Here is an 18,825-nt window from a genome sequence, read left to right on the forward strand (position 1 = left end):
GACAGGAACGCATAGGTGTCAAGGTCAATCACACGGATGCTGGAACGTGTCCTCGACTGCGGCGTTTGGGTCTAGAACCACAGAGCAGTAAATTGAGAGTTTGTGGTTCAGAGATAAGGCAAACAGGTCTAATGTGGGTAAATGTCTATGAAGAATGCCCCTGCCTGGTGATCTGCTGAACTAGGGTTCAAGTCCTGCTCAAACTTTATAGTTTAATGTAGTGTCTGCAACATCACCATCCTTGTGAGATAAGGATGGGGGTTTTGGGGAGCCTATAGCTGTCCCTGCTGAGTCATTAGCACCCATTTCCTAGTTCTAGCTTGGGTGGAGGGGCCTTGAGCGGTGATCATAAGTGTGTATTATGGTCAGTCTCTTAAGGCATTATCCTGCTAGCTAGGATCACTGTTCCTTACCCCTGCCATTAATGAACAGCCTTTAAACTCCACAAAATAAGTTTTCCGTAACTGGAATACAAACCTACGCTATTTATTAGGGGTTATTTATTAGGGGTTATTACTTTTAGCAAAGCTGAAAGCACCAGCCATTAAAATCTTACAGACGGTTAACTACCCATTCTGCTAGTTAGCAGGGGTAGGGGGGTTGCTTGCTCCCGCTCACACATCAGTGATTTAGCTCACTTTGCTTTTGGCTTGGATGGTGAACGGTTGTTGCCATTCTTCATCCTTCGCCTATTTTTAGACTATCATTAATTGCTTTTGTTTGTGCCTTCTCTCTGATTAGTGTGCATGTTGACTTCTGCAACCATGCGTGCTTGCCCTGGACTTAAAGGTCGGCCCAGTGGAACCTTCATGTCAGCCGTGGACAACGATCGCTACACTCTTTGTCCCGCCTGCAGAGGTCAACGGAGTGATAGTGATAACAGGTATACTGTATTGAGTGTCGGGAGTGTTTTGTCTGACAGTGGGAAAGGTTTGGATGACGGCAGAATTCAAAGTGGGATATTTCTCCTTCGAAGGTTTCTCCGAGAAAGACCCAAGACCTCTTTTTCCGCTTCCCGACCTTCCTCCGAAGCTCGTGCTCGTTCGGTCTCTTTCGGGAGACTGCCGAGTAGTACGTATCCCCTTTAATTTATGGCCAACCCCAGTCCTCGAGAGATGGCGTTGCTTCCCTTAGCAAAGCAACCCCCACCTCTCCCCCGTGGGTGAGGCCTTGTATCTGTCTCCATTTTTATAGGTGTGGTCATCTTATGGGCGTCCGGGTCTGCCCTCAAAGGACTCCTTGCTGCGCTTCATCATTCGTGGTGCTAGTGCTCGGCCGTCGTCGACTGAAGAGTTAGATCTTCTGTCGTGCGTCGACGTTGTAGTGTCTGAGGCGTCTTCCGTGTCAGCTACTGACGCCCCTACACCTTCAGGTTCTTCAGCTGTTGCTGCCGATTGTGTTTCCCCCGTCCCTGTTCATCCTTTGATGAGGAAACTAAGTCTTTCATCTGTCTCTCCTGCGAGTGTTTCTCCTCGGAGGAGGAGTTCACTCGTAGAGACTCCTCTGCGGAGGACTGCCGCTTCTAAAGGTTAGCTTGCTGATCCCCCAGTCCCTAGAGCATGTCTGCAATCTTGCAGAGCTCGCCCCCTTTTAGCCTTATAGGTGTTCCTTCACCATTGGTGAAAAGGTGCCTCTTCGGCTCTTCAGCCTCATCTTCGCAGACTTCTGTTGCAGAGGAGCCTCTGCTCAGTCGTCTTCCGGCCTTTGACCTTCGCCCCTTCCTGAACCTTCCCCAGATGATGCCACTGCTGGTCCTCAGACTTCGACCCTGAACTCTTCTGTGGATTGTTCGCAATCCCTGTCGGAGGATGTTCGCCCTTCTTAAGGACACATCCCTGTTCTAGACCATCCCTCCTGCTGACCTGCCTTTTCCGTTTCTGTCTCCTGTTCATCGTCTGCCTGCGTTTGGCTGCATCCCGTTACGCTTCAATGCACCAGCGCTCATCGGCATCACTTCAGCGCCCTCCAGCACTTCAACGCTTCCCAGAGCATCAGCGCTCTTCGTCGGAGCATCAGCATTCGCCTGCTTGGCAGCGCCTTCCAATGCCCCAGCGATCTCCTGTTCCAAATACCAACATCTGCCAGCTTGCCAGCGCAAAAGCACTCTCCAACTCGTCAGAGCACCCCTGAGCAGCTGCGCTTTCTTACACAGAAGCGCTTATGCTTAGCGATGTTCTCCTGCGCGTCAGCACTCTCCAATTCACAAGCGCGCTCTGCACACCAGCGCGCTCTCCTAGGCGCCAGCCCAATCCTGCGCACTAGAGGTCACCTGTGCGCCAGCACTCGCCCGGGAGGACGTGTTTACCTGTGCGCCAGCACTCGCCTGGGAGGCCATGTTTACTTGTGCGCCAGCACTCGCCTGGGAGGCCATGTTTACTTGTGCGCCAGCACGGCCATGTTTACCTGTGCACCAGCACTCTCCTGCGCACTTCCACCAAACCACCTTAGAGCAGGTTCTCTCCCCTTTATAATATCTTGGGCAAAAGGAACTTCACAATACAGATTGTGATAGGTCACTGTCGCCCCATTTCCCTCCTTGCAAACGAAATACAGCGTGACCACTGGGGAAAGGGAAAGGAGGCTCCACAGAAGAGTTCCGCATCCCAAAGATTCTATCTTCAAAGGTGGACCCACTACCGCAAACATTGGTAGACACTCCTCACAGGGAACCTTCGGTCCCTTTCCCTTCAGGGTATCTCTTTGACAGTGCAGCAGTCAGCAAGCAGCCTTGGTTCAGTGCCATGGTCAGAGCAGTAGTGCAAGCCTTCGGGCCTGCCATGTCATTTCACTCCTCATTAACCTCCCATCCAACGGCACTAGCAGACCTATTGCGAGGAACCTTGGCTGCTTCTCCCCTGAAGAGGAAAAGAGGGTGTCTCAAGATGTAGTTACAGCCTCTAGGGTGAAACTAACTCCTTAGATCGTGTCTTTGGCACTCAGAAGCCCTCTAAGACCAGTGCAGTCTTGCCCTAGTCTCGAGGGCTAAAGGGTGCCTGAGGTAAGATCGCCCAACAGCTCTCCGAGCCCTCCTCCCAACGTTCCGGCTCTACCACCACGCTTCTCCTACCTCCTCACATCCAGCAGAGGAGATATTTAGAGATCTTGGATGAGCCTTCTACAGCTCTTCCTCTCCATCATTCTCTGGAAGAGCTGACCAAGGGACTCTATAGAGAGGCTCTCCAGCCGTCAGGTCTAGTTCTCAGCATTTGAGATCCCCAACCAGGAGAAGGTCACGAAGTATGCCATACAGGCTACTTCATGGCTTGATCTGTGGTTGGGGACCCTGGAAATCCTGTTGCAAACTGAGGATTTCTCCAAGGAACGCACCATAAAAGCACTCATGCCATTGAATTTGCCGCCCATCAAGTCTCGAACTTGGGCGAACACCATTCTGAAACGTCGAGATGCGGTATCTGCAGGTCCCAAATGTCGAGATCGCTAAGCTCAGGAACTCCTCTTTAGAGGGATCCCCTCTTTTTGAGCAAAAGGACATGGAGCTTGCTGCTGAGAGATGGAGGAAGTCCTGGTGGGATTCCCTCCTCCATATGGCTTTGAATTCCAAGCCCTACAAACCACCACCTCCTCAGCAGTCCCCTCCAACGAAGTTCATGACAAACAAGACAGCAGCGAAGACACTGGGATAGTGGTATCTAAAATGCACTTTACGACCAAAGACGGGAAAGGAACTAAGTCCACCAGGGGAGGCCACAAATGCTAGGAAAGGCATCCCCCCCTTTATCCACTTTGGGGGGGGGGGAGAGAGAGGATGCCTACAAAGTTGCTGCGACAGGTGGAAGCAACTCTGGGTCGAACCCTGGACAATCTCCACAATTCTTTCAGGGTATTGGTCCCGTTTACGACTTCTCTCTCTCCCCTGATCAGGAATCCAGTGTCAATAGACTCCTTTGCAATGGGATCAGCAAAGGGGCTAGCCTTCCGGGCAGAAATCCAGACCCTGTTGAAGAAGGGCGCTCTCCAGGAGATCTGATGAGTCCCCAGCCCCGGTTTTCTTCAGTTGACTCTTTCTTGGGAAAAAGGTGTCTGGAGGCTGAAGACCCATCATCGACCACTCGGCTCTGAATAAGTTTGTCAAGCAAACTCCATTCAGCATGGAGACGGCAAACACAGTCAGACAAGCAGTAAGACCAAGGCACTTCATGTGCACACTGGACCTTAAGGACTCGTACTTCCAGATCCTAATTGATCCATCTTCAAGGAAATACTCAAGGAAGTACTCCAGATTTAGCCTAGACAACAGGAAATACCAGTTCAAGGTGCTGTGCTTCGGTCTTCACTAGTGTGTTCACCATAGTATTATCCTGGGCACACATGATTGGCATCCGTCTCCTCCGTTATCTGGACGACTGGCTAATCCTAGCAGACTCAACCAGTCTTCAACATAGAGACAAACTACTTCTGAGGCTTTAACAAAATCTGGGGATCATGATAAACCTTGAGAAGTCATCCCTGCTTCCTACACAGAGACTGGTATACCTAGGCATGATAGTAGACACCAATCTTCTCAAGCCTTTCCATGAGACAACAGGATAACGAGGCTGAGAAAGGGGATTGGTTAATTAGAAGTCTGTGTTAGTGCCCCAAGAAAATTATTTAACTCAAGATGGACTTTGATGCAGACTTCGGAACAATCTTCCCTTCTCAGAAAAATATGTGCTGCCTTAGAGGGGCTAGCTCTCCCCTCCCTATGGCAGAAACTTCTCACGCCCCTGGAAAATCTGGTGCCCATGGATTATCTTCACCTTTGTTCACTTCACTGGAAAAAGGCAGGGGAGAGCAATAGCCCCTCTCAGGCAGCACATACTTTTCTGAGAAGGGAAGACTGTTCCGAGGTCCGCATTAAAGTCCATCTTGAGGTAAATAAGTTTTCTTGGGGCACTAACACCGACTTCTAATTAACCAATCCCCAGATCACAGCAAAATGCAAGAAATTTGTCTCAGAGAATGAGAAAGGTTTCCTAAAAGTTTCTCAGTACAGTACAGTACTACCCAGTCATCTAGACAGCAAAGACAATGTTTATGCCGTTAGCTTGTGTCCGTGCCTAGACGAGGGGAAAACTTGACAATGTCTATGCCGTTAGCTTGTGCCCGTGCCTAGATGAGGGGAAAACTTGCACAGCTGTTAAAGAGGTCAAAACAATTTACCTGGAAATGGTATGTATACTTTATCAGTGACCACTACTCAAAAGAATTTCCTGGATGGAGGATATACCAGTATCTGAAAGTAAGCATCCTTCAGGTCGATTGTGATTATCAAGTCTATAAGGCCTGATTGCTTAACTACGGTCTCCATCTTGAACTTAGTTTGGAGGACAAACTAATGCTGAGTGGTAGATGACTTCTACAGCCTCCAGACAACTTACCGACAAGGATTTGACTGAAGAAGCCTGAAGATTCTTTGTCTACTGTCTGGAGAGCACTCTGCTCAGTCATGGCCTGGACCACTGCTTGGAGAGCGAGGTGTTTGAATAAATCTAGGCAATATAATGTAGCTGGTAGATTGATCAGAATAGGGGTTAGAGTTGATGTACACAGCAGGAGGTACCTAGAACGAACAACTTCGTCCATTTTTCTCCCCCGTGGTACCAAAAACTCCTCCATTTGGATCGTACGCATCTTCCCAAATGTGGTATACTGGGAGGATTAACCCCCAACCCCCGCAGTCTCTCTCTCTCTCTCTATATATATATAAATATATATATACCAGGGAGGAGGATAGTTGAAAAGATAGTGTGTGGTGGAGAACAGTCCTGGCTATCCTTCCTCCATCGCTCTGTTGTGGCATCCACATCCTCAGGAGCGAACAATATGCAACTTTTGAGAGGCGCTCCAAAGTTTCAACCCTGTTCAACAGCCTATGCTTCTTTGCGAGTCTCACAGCTGGTGTATCAGGAATTTAAGGGCCCTTGCTCCATTAGCACCACATCTGTCATGGCTCATAGCTTGTCAGGATTTGTAAGATCTTCATTGTTGGCTAAATAGCCAACTACTCCTGACCAGTGGTCCAACTAAGACGCCACTTGGAGGGTAGCCATAGCCGCTACTCCATAGAAGTCTTTTGGTGGCAAAAAGGATGTGATTACTCCCGGTGTCAACTTTGCTGCAAGTTCCAGTGGAAGATGCGAGGGAATGGCTCCTATAGTCTGGTAGTCCTTCCTCTGCTGGACAAACGCTGGAGGGATGAGGTGGGAACTTTCTTGGCTTCAACGAGTCCTACCTCACAGAAACCAGAGAGTCCACCTTTTCTACCACTTCTGTGCCCCGGTCAGACCACACACGTTCCAAATGAGGCTCAGAGCTACCGGAAGCCTAACAAGACGGTCAATGGCTGCCTTTCTACCCTTGGGGGAAGAAGATTGTGCATCCGAGCACATTGGAGAACCTGGAGAAATGTGAAGTCAGACTATATCCAGGGAGTTGAAGGCTGCTGGAGTTCATGATCATGATCAAGTCTTAAGTAATCTCCACAAAAAAAGTTGAAAAGACAATCAACATTGCATTTGTCCTAAAATTATCACTCATTTTCTGATTATCTAAACTCCCAACAAAAGCTCCAGGTTTCTATGAGTGCTGAATTACGGGGTACATATCCTCTGCAGGTACCATAGAGTTATTGCTATTTTCCCTGTTAGAGCCCTTGGGCTTATAGCATTCTCTTTTTCCTACTAGGGTTGTAGCTTAGAAAGTAATAATAATAATAATACACCTATGAACTGCCTTCTTTTAGCAGAGAGTCCGCTTTCTCATTTCCCTTTATATAGTCATGAGATACAGCCATTCAAGAATTTCTATTATTATTGGTTGCAATGAATTGAAACTGTATTCAAGAATTTCTATCATTATTGGTTGCAATGAATTGAAACTGTATTCAAGAATTTCTATCATTATTGGTTGCAAGGAATTACAGCTGTAGAGGCCCTGCTCATTTTCCCAGATGGGTGAGATTCCTTAGAGGCTCTTGCAACCCTGTGATCTCTGGGAGGACTGTTAGATCTCTTAGGAATGGTCTTGAAGTCTTTTGACTCCCTACGTTGAAAGACTGCTGCCAAGTAAGGGGGGGAGGGGAGTTGACTACAGGACCAGGGCCTGTCATACGAAGTAGGCAGAGGTTTCTTGTCAACCTGTACCATCATAACATTTACTTCCCCTGTCCTCTGCTGCTGAGAAACAGGAACAATGTCAATGAGTGATTAACAGAAATTATGCTCTAGAATAATTTCCTACAGGGGACAAAAAGCCTCTGTGCTTCCACCTTCCATTGTCCCCTCTGTTAATCGGGACAATCTAAAGATCAAGGAATCTGCCCTCTTGACTGGCAACAGGGCAGGGCAAGGAGATGCAAAGGTAGTTTCTTTCGTCAAGACTGGTCTCCTAAGGAAGCATGACCAGGGTAGACATCTTCAGGTAGTTCACATGACATGTCTAGAAGTGAGTCACATCCTGGCGGAGCGGGAATGAGACATATCCATCCAAAGTTTGTCTAGGTGACGTGTGTCTATTATGAGATTAATGTTTGATAAGAGATTGCTTAGTAGCCCTACTGGGAGGAGGAAAGCAAGCATAGCAATGAACTCACGATGTAGCGAGTTCATTTCATTCACTTCATTCCAAGGAGCTGTGTGCTGGAGAGACTTGCTTTGATGAATAGTACATTTTTGTTGAAGTGGGGAAAGCGTGTTCAGGTGGGACAAGTATAGATGCAACACTGGTAGGTTGACTCAATGGTAGGAGGCATATTCAGGAGTACCTCATTTGTAGGTGGCATGATCGGAGGTTGAGGCTTGAAGAGTCAGAGGAGAAAATTGATATGCCACCAGGAGAGGTACGTCGGGGAGGTATCTTTAGAGAGTCTACCGTAGAGTGGCCAGACAAAGACCACCTACAGGACGAGAGTCTACAATCCTCCTCAGGAGAAGAATGATGTGACAGCAACTCTGTGAGAGCTATGCTCTGGAGGATATAAGCGTAGATGAAAGGCCCATGCAGGCATGAACACAGAAAGGCTGACGTTCTCTGAAGGCAGAGGAGGAGGAGACTGCTGCAGGTGTCCAGCTTATATGGCCTTCTTAAGACGAACCAGTTAACTCCAAGGAGGACCATAACAACCGTAGGACAGCAGATATCTGAAAAGGCAATGGCTCAAAGTAAGGAGTAGCCTTCATTTTTCTAGGGGAAATAGATGAACCCCCTTTCCCTGGGGCTTGCTCAGGTGTTAAAGGGTCACCATTCTTCTCTGATCACCAAAGGAGAAGGAACAGAAGGGAAAGTACCGGAGAAAGAAGAGGCAAGCCAAAACTTCTTAAACTTGGTTCTTCCTCCTGCCATTCCAACCCCATTGTGAGGGCGACCACTTTCGACACTTAATAAGTTTACTGCCAATCCAGAGTTGTCTGTGAGCAAGCAGGGAGGCCTCCCAGTTGTAAGGCCGGCACCTACCAGATGGTTATTCACACCTCGTTAAATCTTTTACCTGCCATATTCCAGCTGTGTTATTATTCATTCTCCTATGTAAGGGATGAGGGTTTGTATAGTGTGAGAATAATTACTTATTAGAGATGGATCAGGTTCATTCTTTACTTACTTTAATTATTACTCTTATAAAAAAGATTTGCTTTAATGAAAAAAATTATGGATGTAGTAAATTAAACATTTAAATTATTTTGTTTGAAATATTCAAATTACAGTAAATGTTTTTCGGTTTTCAATATAATTTAAACCTCAAGAGTTTTATATATACTACACTAAATATTTAAACCATAAAATTTTTAGATAAATAATTAATACTGAATTCTTTCTATTCTCTCCTAGGGTTTTACAAAGGAGTTCAACACATTAACAGCATTGATAACCCACCATTCAGTTATGCCAGAACTTCTGCCGTGCCCATTATCCCTGAGCAGATACAACCCTACATTCACTTCTGACGATCAAAACAGAAATGATTCCAATGACGATGACCCAGATTACAACACACTTTCTGATTTTAGAAAAATGATGGCAGATTTGAATGTTTGAGAAAATAAATTGAAAGTTTATTATAAAATTTTCTGTGACCTTATCTATTGCAGTATATTGGTAACTCTTCAAATAGTTATTAAAAAGTTACATTATTGGAGTCTGTGGGAAAATCAGTCCCATATATTTTTGTAAGAAAATCCTCTATTGTGCAGATGTTTTAAATTGATTAATAAGACTGTCTTATAGACAAGCATTATTTTTGACAATTCTAGCATGAGCTATATTAAGTTTCAGAGCTACTGAAAATTAATGATTGCAAGTTTGTTGCTTTAAATAGCAAGACATTAGTTATGCCTGAGTAGTTTTAAATGACAAAAAGGGATGAATTAAGTATTACATGTATGCTATATATGGGCATATGGTTAGAAAAAGACTAATATCATGAAGTGTTGATGAAAATAGTGTTTTGAACTTAGAACTGTTTTCCATAAAACAACCAAATCGTATTTACAATATTATTCAGAAATTTAAATTTACAGTGAATGAGGTGTTCATGTTTTAACCAGCTTGAGTGCAAACCACTTTATCCAAGCTTGAAACAAAATATTCCATTAAATTCCAGCAATTTCAGAAGGCTTATCATCAAAGGAGTATAACTTATGATGCAATACTGTATAATTTGAATTTATTTGGTTGAAAAATGTAATTATTATTGCAGTTTCTTTTCTGTGCCATACTATAATTTTTCAATTGCAGTGTTTATTGATAAAACTTGTAAGGTTTAGAACTTTGAGAGAGGTGTGTTCATCTATCTTGAATTCAGTTTAAACAAAAATGTTGGCATTTTGAGTTTAAACAAAAATATTGGTATTTTGAGTTTAATCAAAGTTGGTATTCTGTTGGAAACTGGAAGGAAGTACACCGGAGGTTGTGCTAATACTAGTTGTACCTTATAAATAATTTATACAAAAACTTTCATGTATGTATTATGAAAAATATAAGGACGTTTTGTTGAAAACCAGATTCGAGTACATCAAAGGCTGTGTCATTTGAATAACATTTAAAATTTGAGTACACAGCTTTTGATACTGCACCAGTTACCTACATGATTCTGTTTTCATGCAGAACACTATGCTAGGAATTTTGCTGAAATAATAACATTGATTGAAGGTAGAAAACAGTATGTTACAGGGTTTTTGTATAAACAAAACTTTGTCTGTTGCTGTATTGCACAACCTCCGTGTCATAGTTTTACAAGCATAGTCTCTGGACTTATAATGCTAAAGTCTATAGACTTATGACATGCATATACTTCTACAGTGTTTTTGCTCTTCTGAAAGAAAGGATACATGGATATTGTAGCTTGGACAAATCAGCTAATTGTTAGCATCTTCCAAAGAGCTTAGAGTAATCCCTTGTCAAAGCTTTATTGTGATAATAAGCAATTTACAGGAACCCCCAGGTGTGTAGCACATTATAATTATACTATTGGGCGAATTCTTGAACACCATTTATTGTGCGAGGAGTTTGAACAAAGCAAATCCCATAAAATAAAAACCCCTCAAATTGATGTTTTAGAATTCGGTCACTTCTTTATGCTGCAAAAGTCATTTAATGTGATATATATAAATATATATACTTGTATATGTATATTTTATACTTGTATCAATAGATACTTTTGGTTTACTTTGTAATCACATGGGCAGAGATAAAGTGCTACTGATTTTATGTAGTCAGAAAATGCCCTTGTAGAGCTGTATGTTTTACACAGCCAAAATGGAATGACAGTGTAGTCATGGTCTACTGTTATGATTTAAGTAGAATGTGGCAAAAGTCTCAAGAGCTTCTTTGTAGTAGATAACTCAAAAAAATTTATTTGATTATTAATTGCCGACGAATATTTTAGCTCATAAAGTTTTAAGAGTGAACTCTAAACAAGGTCAATGTCACTTTTTTGGTGTTCTTTTAAATTTAATTTTTGTGTAAAGTTACTGAAATGTTTCTTTTTAAAAAATTCAGGCATGTAATCAGACTGCTAGAGGAGCAGTTTATTGTTCCTCAGTTAAGTTTTATGAATAATGTTGTCATTATTCTGTATGATTACAAAACTATGTAAGCATACTCAAGGGGATTTCAAAACAAAAGAAACACTTAAGGTTGAATAAAAACTACACTTATCTTAGTGTCCTATAAATTTTTGTATGGGAATTTTTAATATCTGCATATTTCTCCTTAATATTGTCTGACAATGTTGTTATTGTTTTACTTTATGATTATTGTCTTGAGAAAAGTATACTGCCTCTTGTTTTACTGTTTGAGAAAGATTCATTTGTTTATTTCTCATGTGGTTTCTCTCTTAATCCATTCATCATGTTTTTCATTTTATCATTTTCTCTCAAGTTTTTGTTATATTTCTAGCATAATCTTGTCTTTAACTTTGCTTCACTAATGTGTGCAGCATGTTGTATATGTGTAATATATACTATATAGATCCTACTCACATACAGTAATATTGTATCATCAAAATTATGTTAATAAAGTCAAAGATTGTAAAAAACAGTGTCATTTTATCCTAATGAAATTTCATTCTGACCACTATTTTCTACAATTTTATTGATTTTCGGTATTAAAAGACGACATGAAGAATGTAAATATCCTCACATGCCTTACATACTGAGCATCTCAAGACCAACACTGATTTTACTTCCTTTTCTTTCAATTTTGTGTTTTTCCTGTAGAAACTGACACTGAAATCATGAGTCAGGCAAGGAAAACAGAGTAAAAGTAAGTACTGTACAGGTTTACAAGCATTCATGATTGTTTTTAATACTGCTTTATTATTAATTATTATTATTATTATTATTATTATTATTACTAGCCAAGCTTTAACTAGTAGGAAAAATAGGATGCTATTACCCCAATGGCTTCAATAGGAAAAGAAACTGTCCAGTGAGGGAAGGTAATATCTCAAATTTTAAGTAATTTGTATTTTTCCTAACAGTACTTACCTCGAACTACTCTCTTAGGAGTATCTGGGATCTCCTCCCATCCGACCAGAATTTTGCTTAGTTTACCCTACTCCCGTTTTCTATGCGGGGCATCTCTGGCGGAGTGATACGCGCCCAGAGGCGACCTGGGGTCAGAGAGCATGCTTGCTGAGGTCTCGCTCTCCAGTAAGTTTTGTCAGATAGGTTTCTATTAAGTCCTGTAAGGCAATCGGGGTAGGATGGGCGGGCCATAACCCAAAAGTTGTTCGAGGTAAGTACTGTTAGGAAAAATACAAATTACTTAAAATTTGTGATTTGTTCCAACACGAAGTAATTACCTCGAACTACAGTACTTTCTTAGGAGACTTATACTTTAGGAGGTGGGAGTGTACCACAGGACCCAGAGACCGTGATGAGGAGAGAAATCAGGCGGGTGCCCTGTTCGTGCGCCCAGGCTGAGACTGTCGTGAAGATCCTCATGAAGACCTGAGGGCTGTGGACAGACCAAAGCAGAGGGTCTTGAACTGTAACGTTTGGGTACCCCATTTCACCCTTAGGTACTTCCTGCTGGAGGGGTGGACAGGGACCTGGAAGTATGCGACTTTTAGGTCTATGGACATCATGAAGTCTCCTTCCCTCAAGGATGCTAGGACCGACTTCGGAGTGTCCATCTTGAAGTCGGTCTTGCACACGAACTTGTTGAGGGCAGAGAGGTCTATGACCGGTCTCCAGCCCCCTGTCGCTTTCTCCACCAGGAAGTCTGCTGTAGAACCCTGGACCTGCGTTCTTGACTGGTTCCATTGCCCCTTTCGACAGCATAGCAGAGACCTCTTCTTGCAGGGCCATCCTTCTTAAGGGGTCCTTCAGTGCCAACCATTCCACCTGTAGATCTGGTATCAGAGGTGGGGGGTCCACCAGGAAGGGCAACCTGTACCCCTCTTTCAGGACAGTCACGATCCACGGGTCCGATCCGTGGTCCCCGCCATGCTTGCCAAGAATGTTTGAGACATCCCCCCACCTGAGGCTTCGGCAGGAGTAGAGGGCCTCTCTCCCTATCTCCTTCGAGAGGCGCGGCCCGATCGACCTCTTCTGGCGGCTGAATAGGAGGGCCTGAATGCTGAATGCGCAGCCAACGTTCTCCTACGGGAGGGCTGCGAAGGTTGCTGCCAGGATGCAGTAGGGGCGTCTCTCCTGGGCTGGTTAGGCGAGGAGGGAGAGGGACGTCAGACGGAGCTCTTCTATGGGTAGGTCTTCTTGCTGGCGGGGGCCTGGGTTCCGCCACACCCTTTAGTTTCCTCACCTTCTCCACCGTCTCTTCCACTTCCTTGAGAAGGAAAATCGACTCGTCCCACAGTGGGAGGCTCCTCAGGGACCTCGCTTCCCTGTCGGGGAGCCTCCTTACAAGCCTGCTGAGCACTGTGTCTCTCTTCCTCAGAATCCAGTTGGGGGTTTGTGTTATCGACTGATGGGAAAGGAACTTCAGGGCCTTACCTCCCGAGCTAATCAGCTCCTTCAGCAAGGCCTGATTTTCCGGAATTGCAAGGTCATGCACGGACTGGAATCCTACCAGCGTGGAGGCCCACCAATCCAGCCACGATGATACGTGGATCAAGTCCCTAGACAGCTCCTCCATCATGGTAGTCTCCGTGGGGGAGAAACAAATCGGTGCCGTGGTAGCCCTCTCCTCTGCTGCACCCTGTCCCAAGATGGCGACTGCTGGTTCTACTGCGTAGGCCCCCGCGTGGTGTCCTTCCGGGAGGTAGAACCGGGGACTGCGCCTTCAGGCCCTGGAGAAGTCTAGACGCGCTCTGGTTCTTGGGGGCTTCAGCATGGTTGGCCATGACCTTGCTAACGTGCACCAATCCCAGCTTCACATCCCTTGCTAAAGGGAGGGCTAGCGAGGGCCTCTGCTGTACAGGCGCATCCACCAACCTGTTGAGGCTCGAGAGCCAGACCTCGTCAGTAGAGGGCTCCGGTTCGTCCAGCCTATGGTGCCGCCAGATGAGGCCTATCACCCTCCTGTATGCGGAAACCTCCGCTGGTGAACCTTCTTCCCCGTCTTCTACCTTCTCCTATGGGGGCCTCAGTTCTCGTGACGAAGGACCTCCGCACGGGGAGGAGGCATCCTCCTGGAGTGTTCCAGTTCCCTCGCTTCAGGTAGTAGGACGGGCATCGCCGCTGGAACTGAGGCCTCCGTCCTAGTCCTATTTCTTCTTCCGACGGACCATGGGTCTGCGGGCTTGCCCGTCAAGGAAAGGTGTTTCTCCCGTTTTGGACGACTCATCGAAGATCTTGAGGCCGGGACGCGGCTGCCAGACCGAAGGGACGACTCTCCCCGCTGGGCGGGTGGAGTCGGAACCTTCGCGGACTTATGCCTGTCCCTTGGTGCCTGATGAGACGAGTCCCTCCGTCGGTCATACCTCCTTTCGTCGACAAAGCCTACCGGTGAGCGGGGCATGGGACGCCATCCCGAGGTGCCCGCGACTGCTGCAACCCCCAGGAGTTGGCTACGGGGAATGGAGACTCGCACCCATTCCTCTTCTGGCGAAAGACTTCTCCTAAACTTCCCCCTGGGGGATCTGTAACGTCTCCTCCTGTGGCGAGAGCGTGAATGGGAGCGCGATCGAGATCTTCTCCTGCGGGACCTATCTCGTCGTCGCCTATGGTCTCTCGGGGCTCCATCTTCCGAGTAAGAGTAGGCCTCGACCGAGGAGCCCGAAGACCTCTAGGACTTCGTTGGAGGGCCTGAGTCTTGCCGGGTTGCTAGTGGTTCTGCATGGGGTTCGGCCGACGACGAAGGCTCTATGAAGTCCACCGGGAACGTAGCTGAAGGCGTTGGAGGGGAGCGGGGGAGCTCCTCGCTGGGGAACCAGGTCTCAAACTCCTCTTCTGTCCTCAGGGGCGATCTGAAGGGCGTCTTTGGAGGCGCCCACCAGAGGGTGTCTGATGGCGGCGAGTCGTCCTTCTCGGCAACACCCTCGGCGGCTGACGCACCTGAAAAACCTGCCCACGAGACGGGAGGAGAAACTGTTACCATTTTACCCCACATCGGATTGTCCGAAGAGATGGGACCTGCTTTCATCAGGGCTCCGTCCTCCGGATACACACCCGCCCTCCCCTCAGGCCCCCCACTTGCTTGGACCGAAGACATAATCCCACTGTCAGGTAAATCAGACTCCTGGGGAAGAGCCACAGGCCGCTTCCCCGCAACAGACTTACCTCGACCCCTACTCTGGGTAGGGGAAGACGGCAGAGAGACTCTGTCCGACGGGACGCCGGGCGAATTGAGGGGCGAAGAGACGCTGGACTTCCTTGGGGACCATCGAGAGGCCTTCTTCTTCTTAGTGCCGTACCGCACCCACTGCACTTCATTCCAGGACTTGCACTCCGGACACGTGGCTGTAGGGGAACACACACTGCCCCTACACAACGAACACAAGGAGTGCTGGTCAACTTTGGACTTAGAGAGGAACGCGCCACACGATTTTCCGGCCACAGGCCCAGGGCAAAAACGGGGATGCTCCATAACGCACTAATAATACACCACGAGACACAGGAACACAGAGGGATCGGGGACACAAAGGGTCGCACTGGGTTAAGAAAGAGCGTCGGGGTGTTAACGCCGACGCGACCAGAAACTTACTGGAGAGTGAGACCTGAGCAAGCATGCTCTCTGACCCCGGGTCGCCTCTGGGTGCGTATCACTCCGCCAGAGATGCCCCGCATAGAAAACGGGAATAGGGTAAACTACACAAAATTCTGGTCGGATGGGAGAAGATCCCAGATACTCCTAAGAAAGTAGTTCGTGGTAAGTACTTCGTGTTGGAACAACTATCTATTTACCAAGGCACTTTCCTCAATTTTGGGGGTTAGCCGACATCAAACAAATGAACAAAAGGGGACCTTTCCTCTCTCCGCTCCTCCCAGCCTGATGAAGGATTCAGCAGAGTTTGGCTGGTACTGCTAGGGTGCCACAGTCCACCCTCCCCCGTTATCCACCACTGATGAAGTTTCATACGCTAAATCCCCTACTCCTGCTACCTCCGCAGTGACCAAGGTGCCAGAGGAAGCAGCAGGGCCTACCGGAACTGTCATAATTGCTCGCCATTCATTCCTATTTCTAGCAAGCTCTCTTGCTTCTCGAACATCTATCATCCTATCACCCAGAGCTTTCTTCACTCCATCCATTCACCCAAATCTCGGCTTTCCTCTTGTACTTCTCCCATCAACTCTTGCATTCATCACCTTCTTTAGAAGATAGCCAGTTTCAATTCTCTGAACATGGCCAAACCACCCCAACACATTCATATCCACTCTTGCTGCTAACTCATTTCTTACACCCGTTCTCACCCTCACTACTTCGTTCCTAAACATATCTAATTGAAATACACCAGTCATACTCCTCAGACACTTCATCTCGCACACATTCAATTTCTGTCTCTCCGTCACTTTCATTCCCCACAACTGATCCATATATCACAGTTGGTACAATCCCTTTCTCATACAGAACTCTCTTTACATTCATGCCTAACCCTCTATTCTTTACCACTCCCTTCACTGCCCCTAACACTTTGCATCCTTCATTCACTCTCTGACGTACATCTGCTTCCACTCCACCATATGCTGCAACAACAGATCCCAAGTAGTTAAACTGATCTACTTCCTCAAGTAACTCTCCATTCAACCTCGCATCACCCTCCCTTCTTGTGCATCTCATAACCTTACTCTTACCCACATTAACTCTCAACTTTCTTCTCACATACCCTTCCGAAGTCTCTCACTAATTGACTAAGCTTCTCTTCCAAGTCTGCAACCTGTACCGTATCATTCGCAAACAACAACTGATTTACTTCCCATTCATGATCACTCTCGTCTATCAGTTTCAATCCTCGACCAAGCACTCAAGCATTCACCTCTTTCACCACTCCATCAACTAAGAAGTTGAACAACCATGGCGACATCACACATCCCTGTCTCGGCCCCTCCCTCTCACTGGAAACCACTCGCTCATTTCATTTCCTATAATAACACACGCTTTACTACCTTTGTAGAAACTTTTCAATTCTTGTAACAACCTTCCACCAATTACATGTAACCTCATCATATTCCACATTGCTTCCCTATCAACTCTATCATACGCTTTCTCCAGATCCATAAACGCCAACATACAACTTGCCTTTTGCTAAATATTTCTCGCATATCTGCCTAACGGTAAAAATCTGATTCATAAATCCCCTACCTCTTTTAAAAAGGTAATAAGAAAATAAACTACAGGAGAAGTAAAGAATAATTGATAAAAATATTTTAAGATCAGTAACGTTAAAATAGATCTGTCACATATAAATTATGAAGAGAGACTTATGTCAGCCAGTTCAACATAAAAACATTTTCTACAAGTTTAAACTTTTGAAGTTCTAGCAATTCGAATGCCTGATTACGAAGATCATTCCATAATCTGGTCACAGCTGGAATAAAACTTCTAAAATACTATACTGTGTAGTATTGAGCCTTATTAGTCCGGGAGCTCACAGAGATTTGTATTACATTTCGAGTACAAAAGGTTTGATAGCTAAAATCATCAGCTAGTATGCTGGGGATCCTCGAATGGTCATTCTTAAGTTATGCCGTTGGTGCGTTGAGTAGGGGGCGCAGCTTGAACTGCCCCCCAAATCCGGTTTAAATTGCATTTTGGAGTACATCAACCAAACCTGTGATAAAAGTTTCGTTTTGGCACTGTGATTACAGATGTGCCATTCTTAAATGGCGCAATTGGTGCAAAACGCATTTAAGAAGGGCTCAAATGGGGCGCTACTGTCACATTTAAATCACAATTTGAGTACATCAATGAAAGTTTGTGGAAATATACATTAGAGCTTCCTGATGAAGAATCAGTAATTCTTAAGTGTCAAATTTGGTGCAAAACCCATTTAAGAACGACCTAAAGAGGGCGCTATTTTTTTGCACATTTAAAACACGTCTTACGTACATTAATGAAACTTTGTAGAAATATTTTTTAGACCTTCCTGATAAAGGATCAACAGTTCTTAGGAGTTGAAGTTGGTGCAAAACATTTAAGAACGGCCTGAAGAGAGTGCAATATTAGCACATGGAGGATTAACGTATATTTTCTAGTGACCATGACCTCTCTATGTACCATGAATAAAACTGTGAGAATCTTTGTTTTATATGATATAGAAGAACAAAGGAACTGCAAATTTATATATTTAGGTATTTATTTATACAAACAAAGTGCACTGGTGAACAGTGAATACAAGAAAAGGTGAACTGGTGAAGAGTGAATGCAAGAAAAGGTGCACTGGTGAAGAGTGAATACAAGAAAAAGTACACTGGTGAAGAGTGAATTCAAGAAAAGTTTCACAGGTGAAGAGCGAATACAAGAAAAGGTGCACTGGTGAAGAGTGAATTCAAGTAAAGGTTCACAGGTGAAGAGCGAATACAAGAAAAGGTGCACTGGTGAAGAGTGAATTCAAGAAAAGGTTCACAGGTGAAGAGCGAATACAAGAAAAGGTGTACTGGTGAAGAGTGAATGCAAGAAAAGGTGCACTGGTGAAGAGTGAATACAAGAAAAAGTACATTGGTGAAGAGTGAATTCAAGAAAAGGCTCACAGGTGTAGAGCGAATACAAGAAAAGGTGCACTGGTGAAGAGTGAAAACAAGAAAAAGTGCATTGGTGAAGTGGAAATACCATACGTGCCAATACTGTTTACAATTCGATCTTCATTTATGCTATTTAACTGGATATCATAATTTAATATCTAACTTATTTAACTCGTGAATTATTTTCTTCTTTAAATGTAATGTTTCACACATTTTGTAAGATAGTAGTAGTCGTAGATATGGT

The 18,825-nt window shown here is 45.2% G+C and overlaps 1 protein-coding gene and 1 long non-coding RNA gene across 7 annotated transcripts in view; one reads left to right on the forward strand and one right to left on the reverse strand.

Moving 5' to 3' along the window:
• LOC137631213 (EGFR adapter protein-like) overlaps positions 1-11,533 on the forward strand; it is a 1,066,467-nt gene extending 1,054,934 nt beyond the window's left edge. For all 6 annotated transcript variants that reach the window (XM_068362962.1, XM_068362963.1, XM_068362965.1 and 3 more), the window contains one exon: positions 8,827-11,533. In XM_068362962.1, coding sequence (XP_068219063.1) covers positions 8,827-9,033 — 207 coding nt within the window. In that variant the 3' untranslated portion in view covers positions 9,034-11,533. The remainder of the gene's footprint in view (positions 1-8,826) is intronic.
• Positions 1-18,825, reverse strand: part of LOC137631214 (uncharacterized) — a 312,781-nt gene that overhangs the window by 3,055 nt on the left and 290,901 nt on the right. The window lies entirely within an intron of this gene.

Source organism: Palaemon carinicauda, chromosome 39 (assembly GCF_036898095.1).
Source record: "Palaemon carinicauda isolate YSFRI2023 chromosome 39, ASM3689809v2, whole genome shotgun sequence".
Classification (NCBI taxonomy): domain Eukaryota; kingdom Metazoa; phylum Arthropoda; class Malacostraca; order Decapoda; family Palaemonidae; genus Palaemon; species Palaemon carinicauda.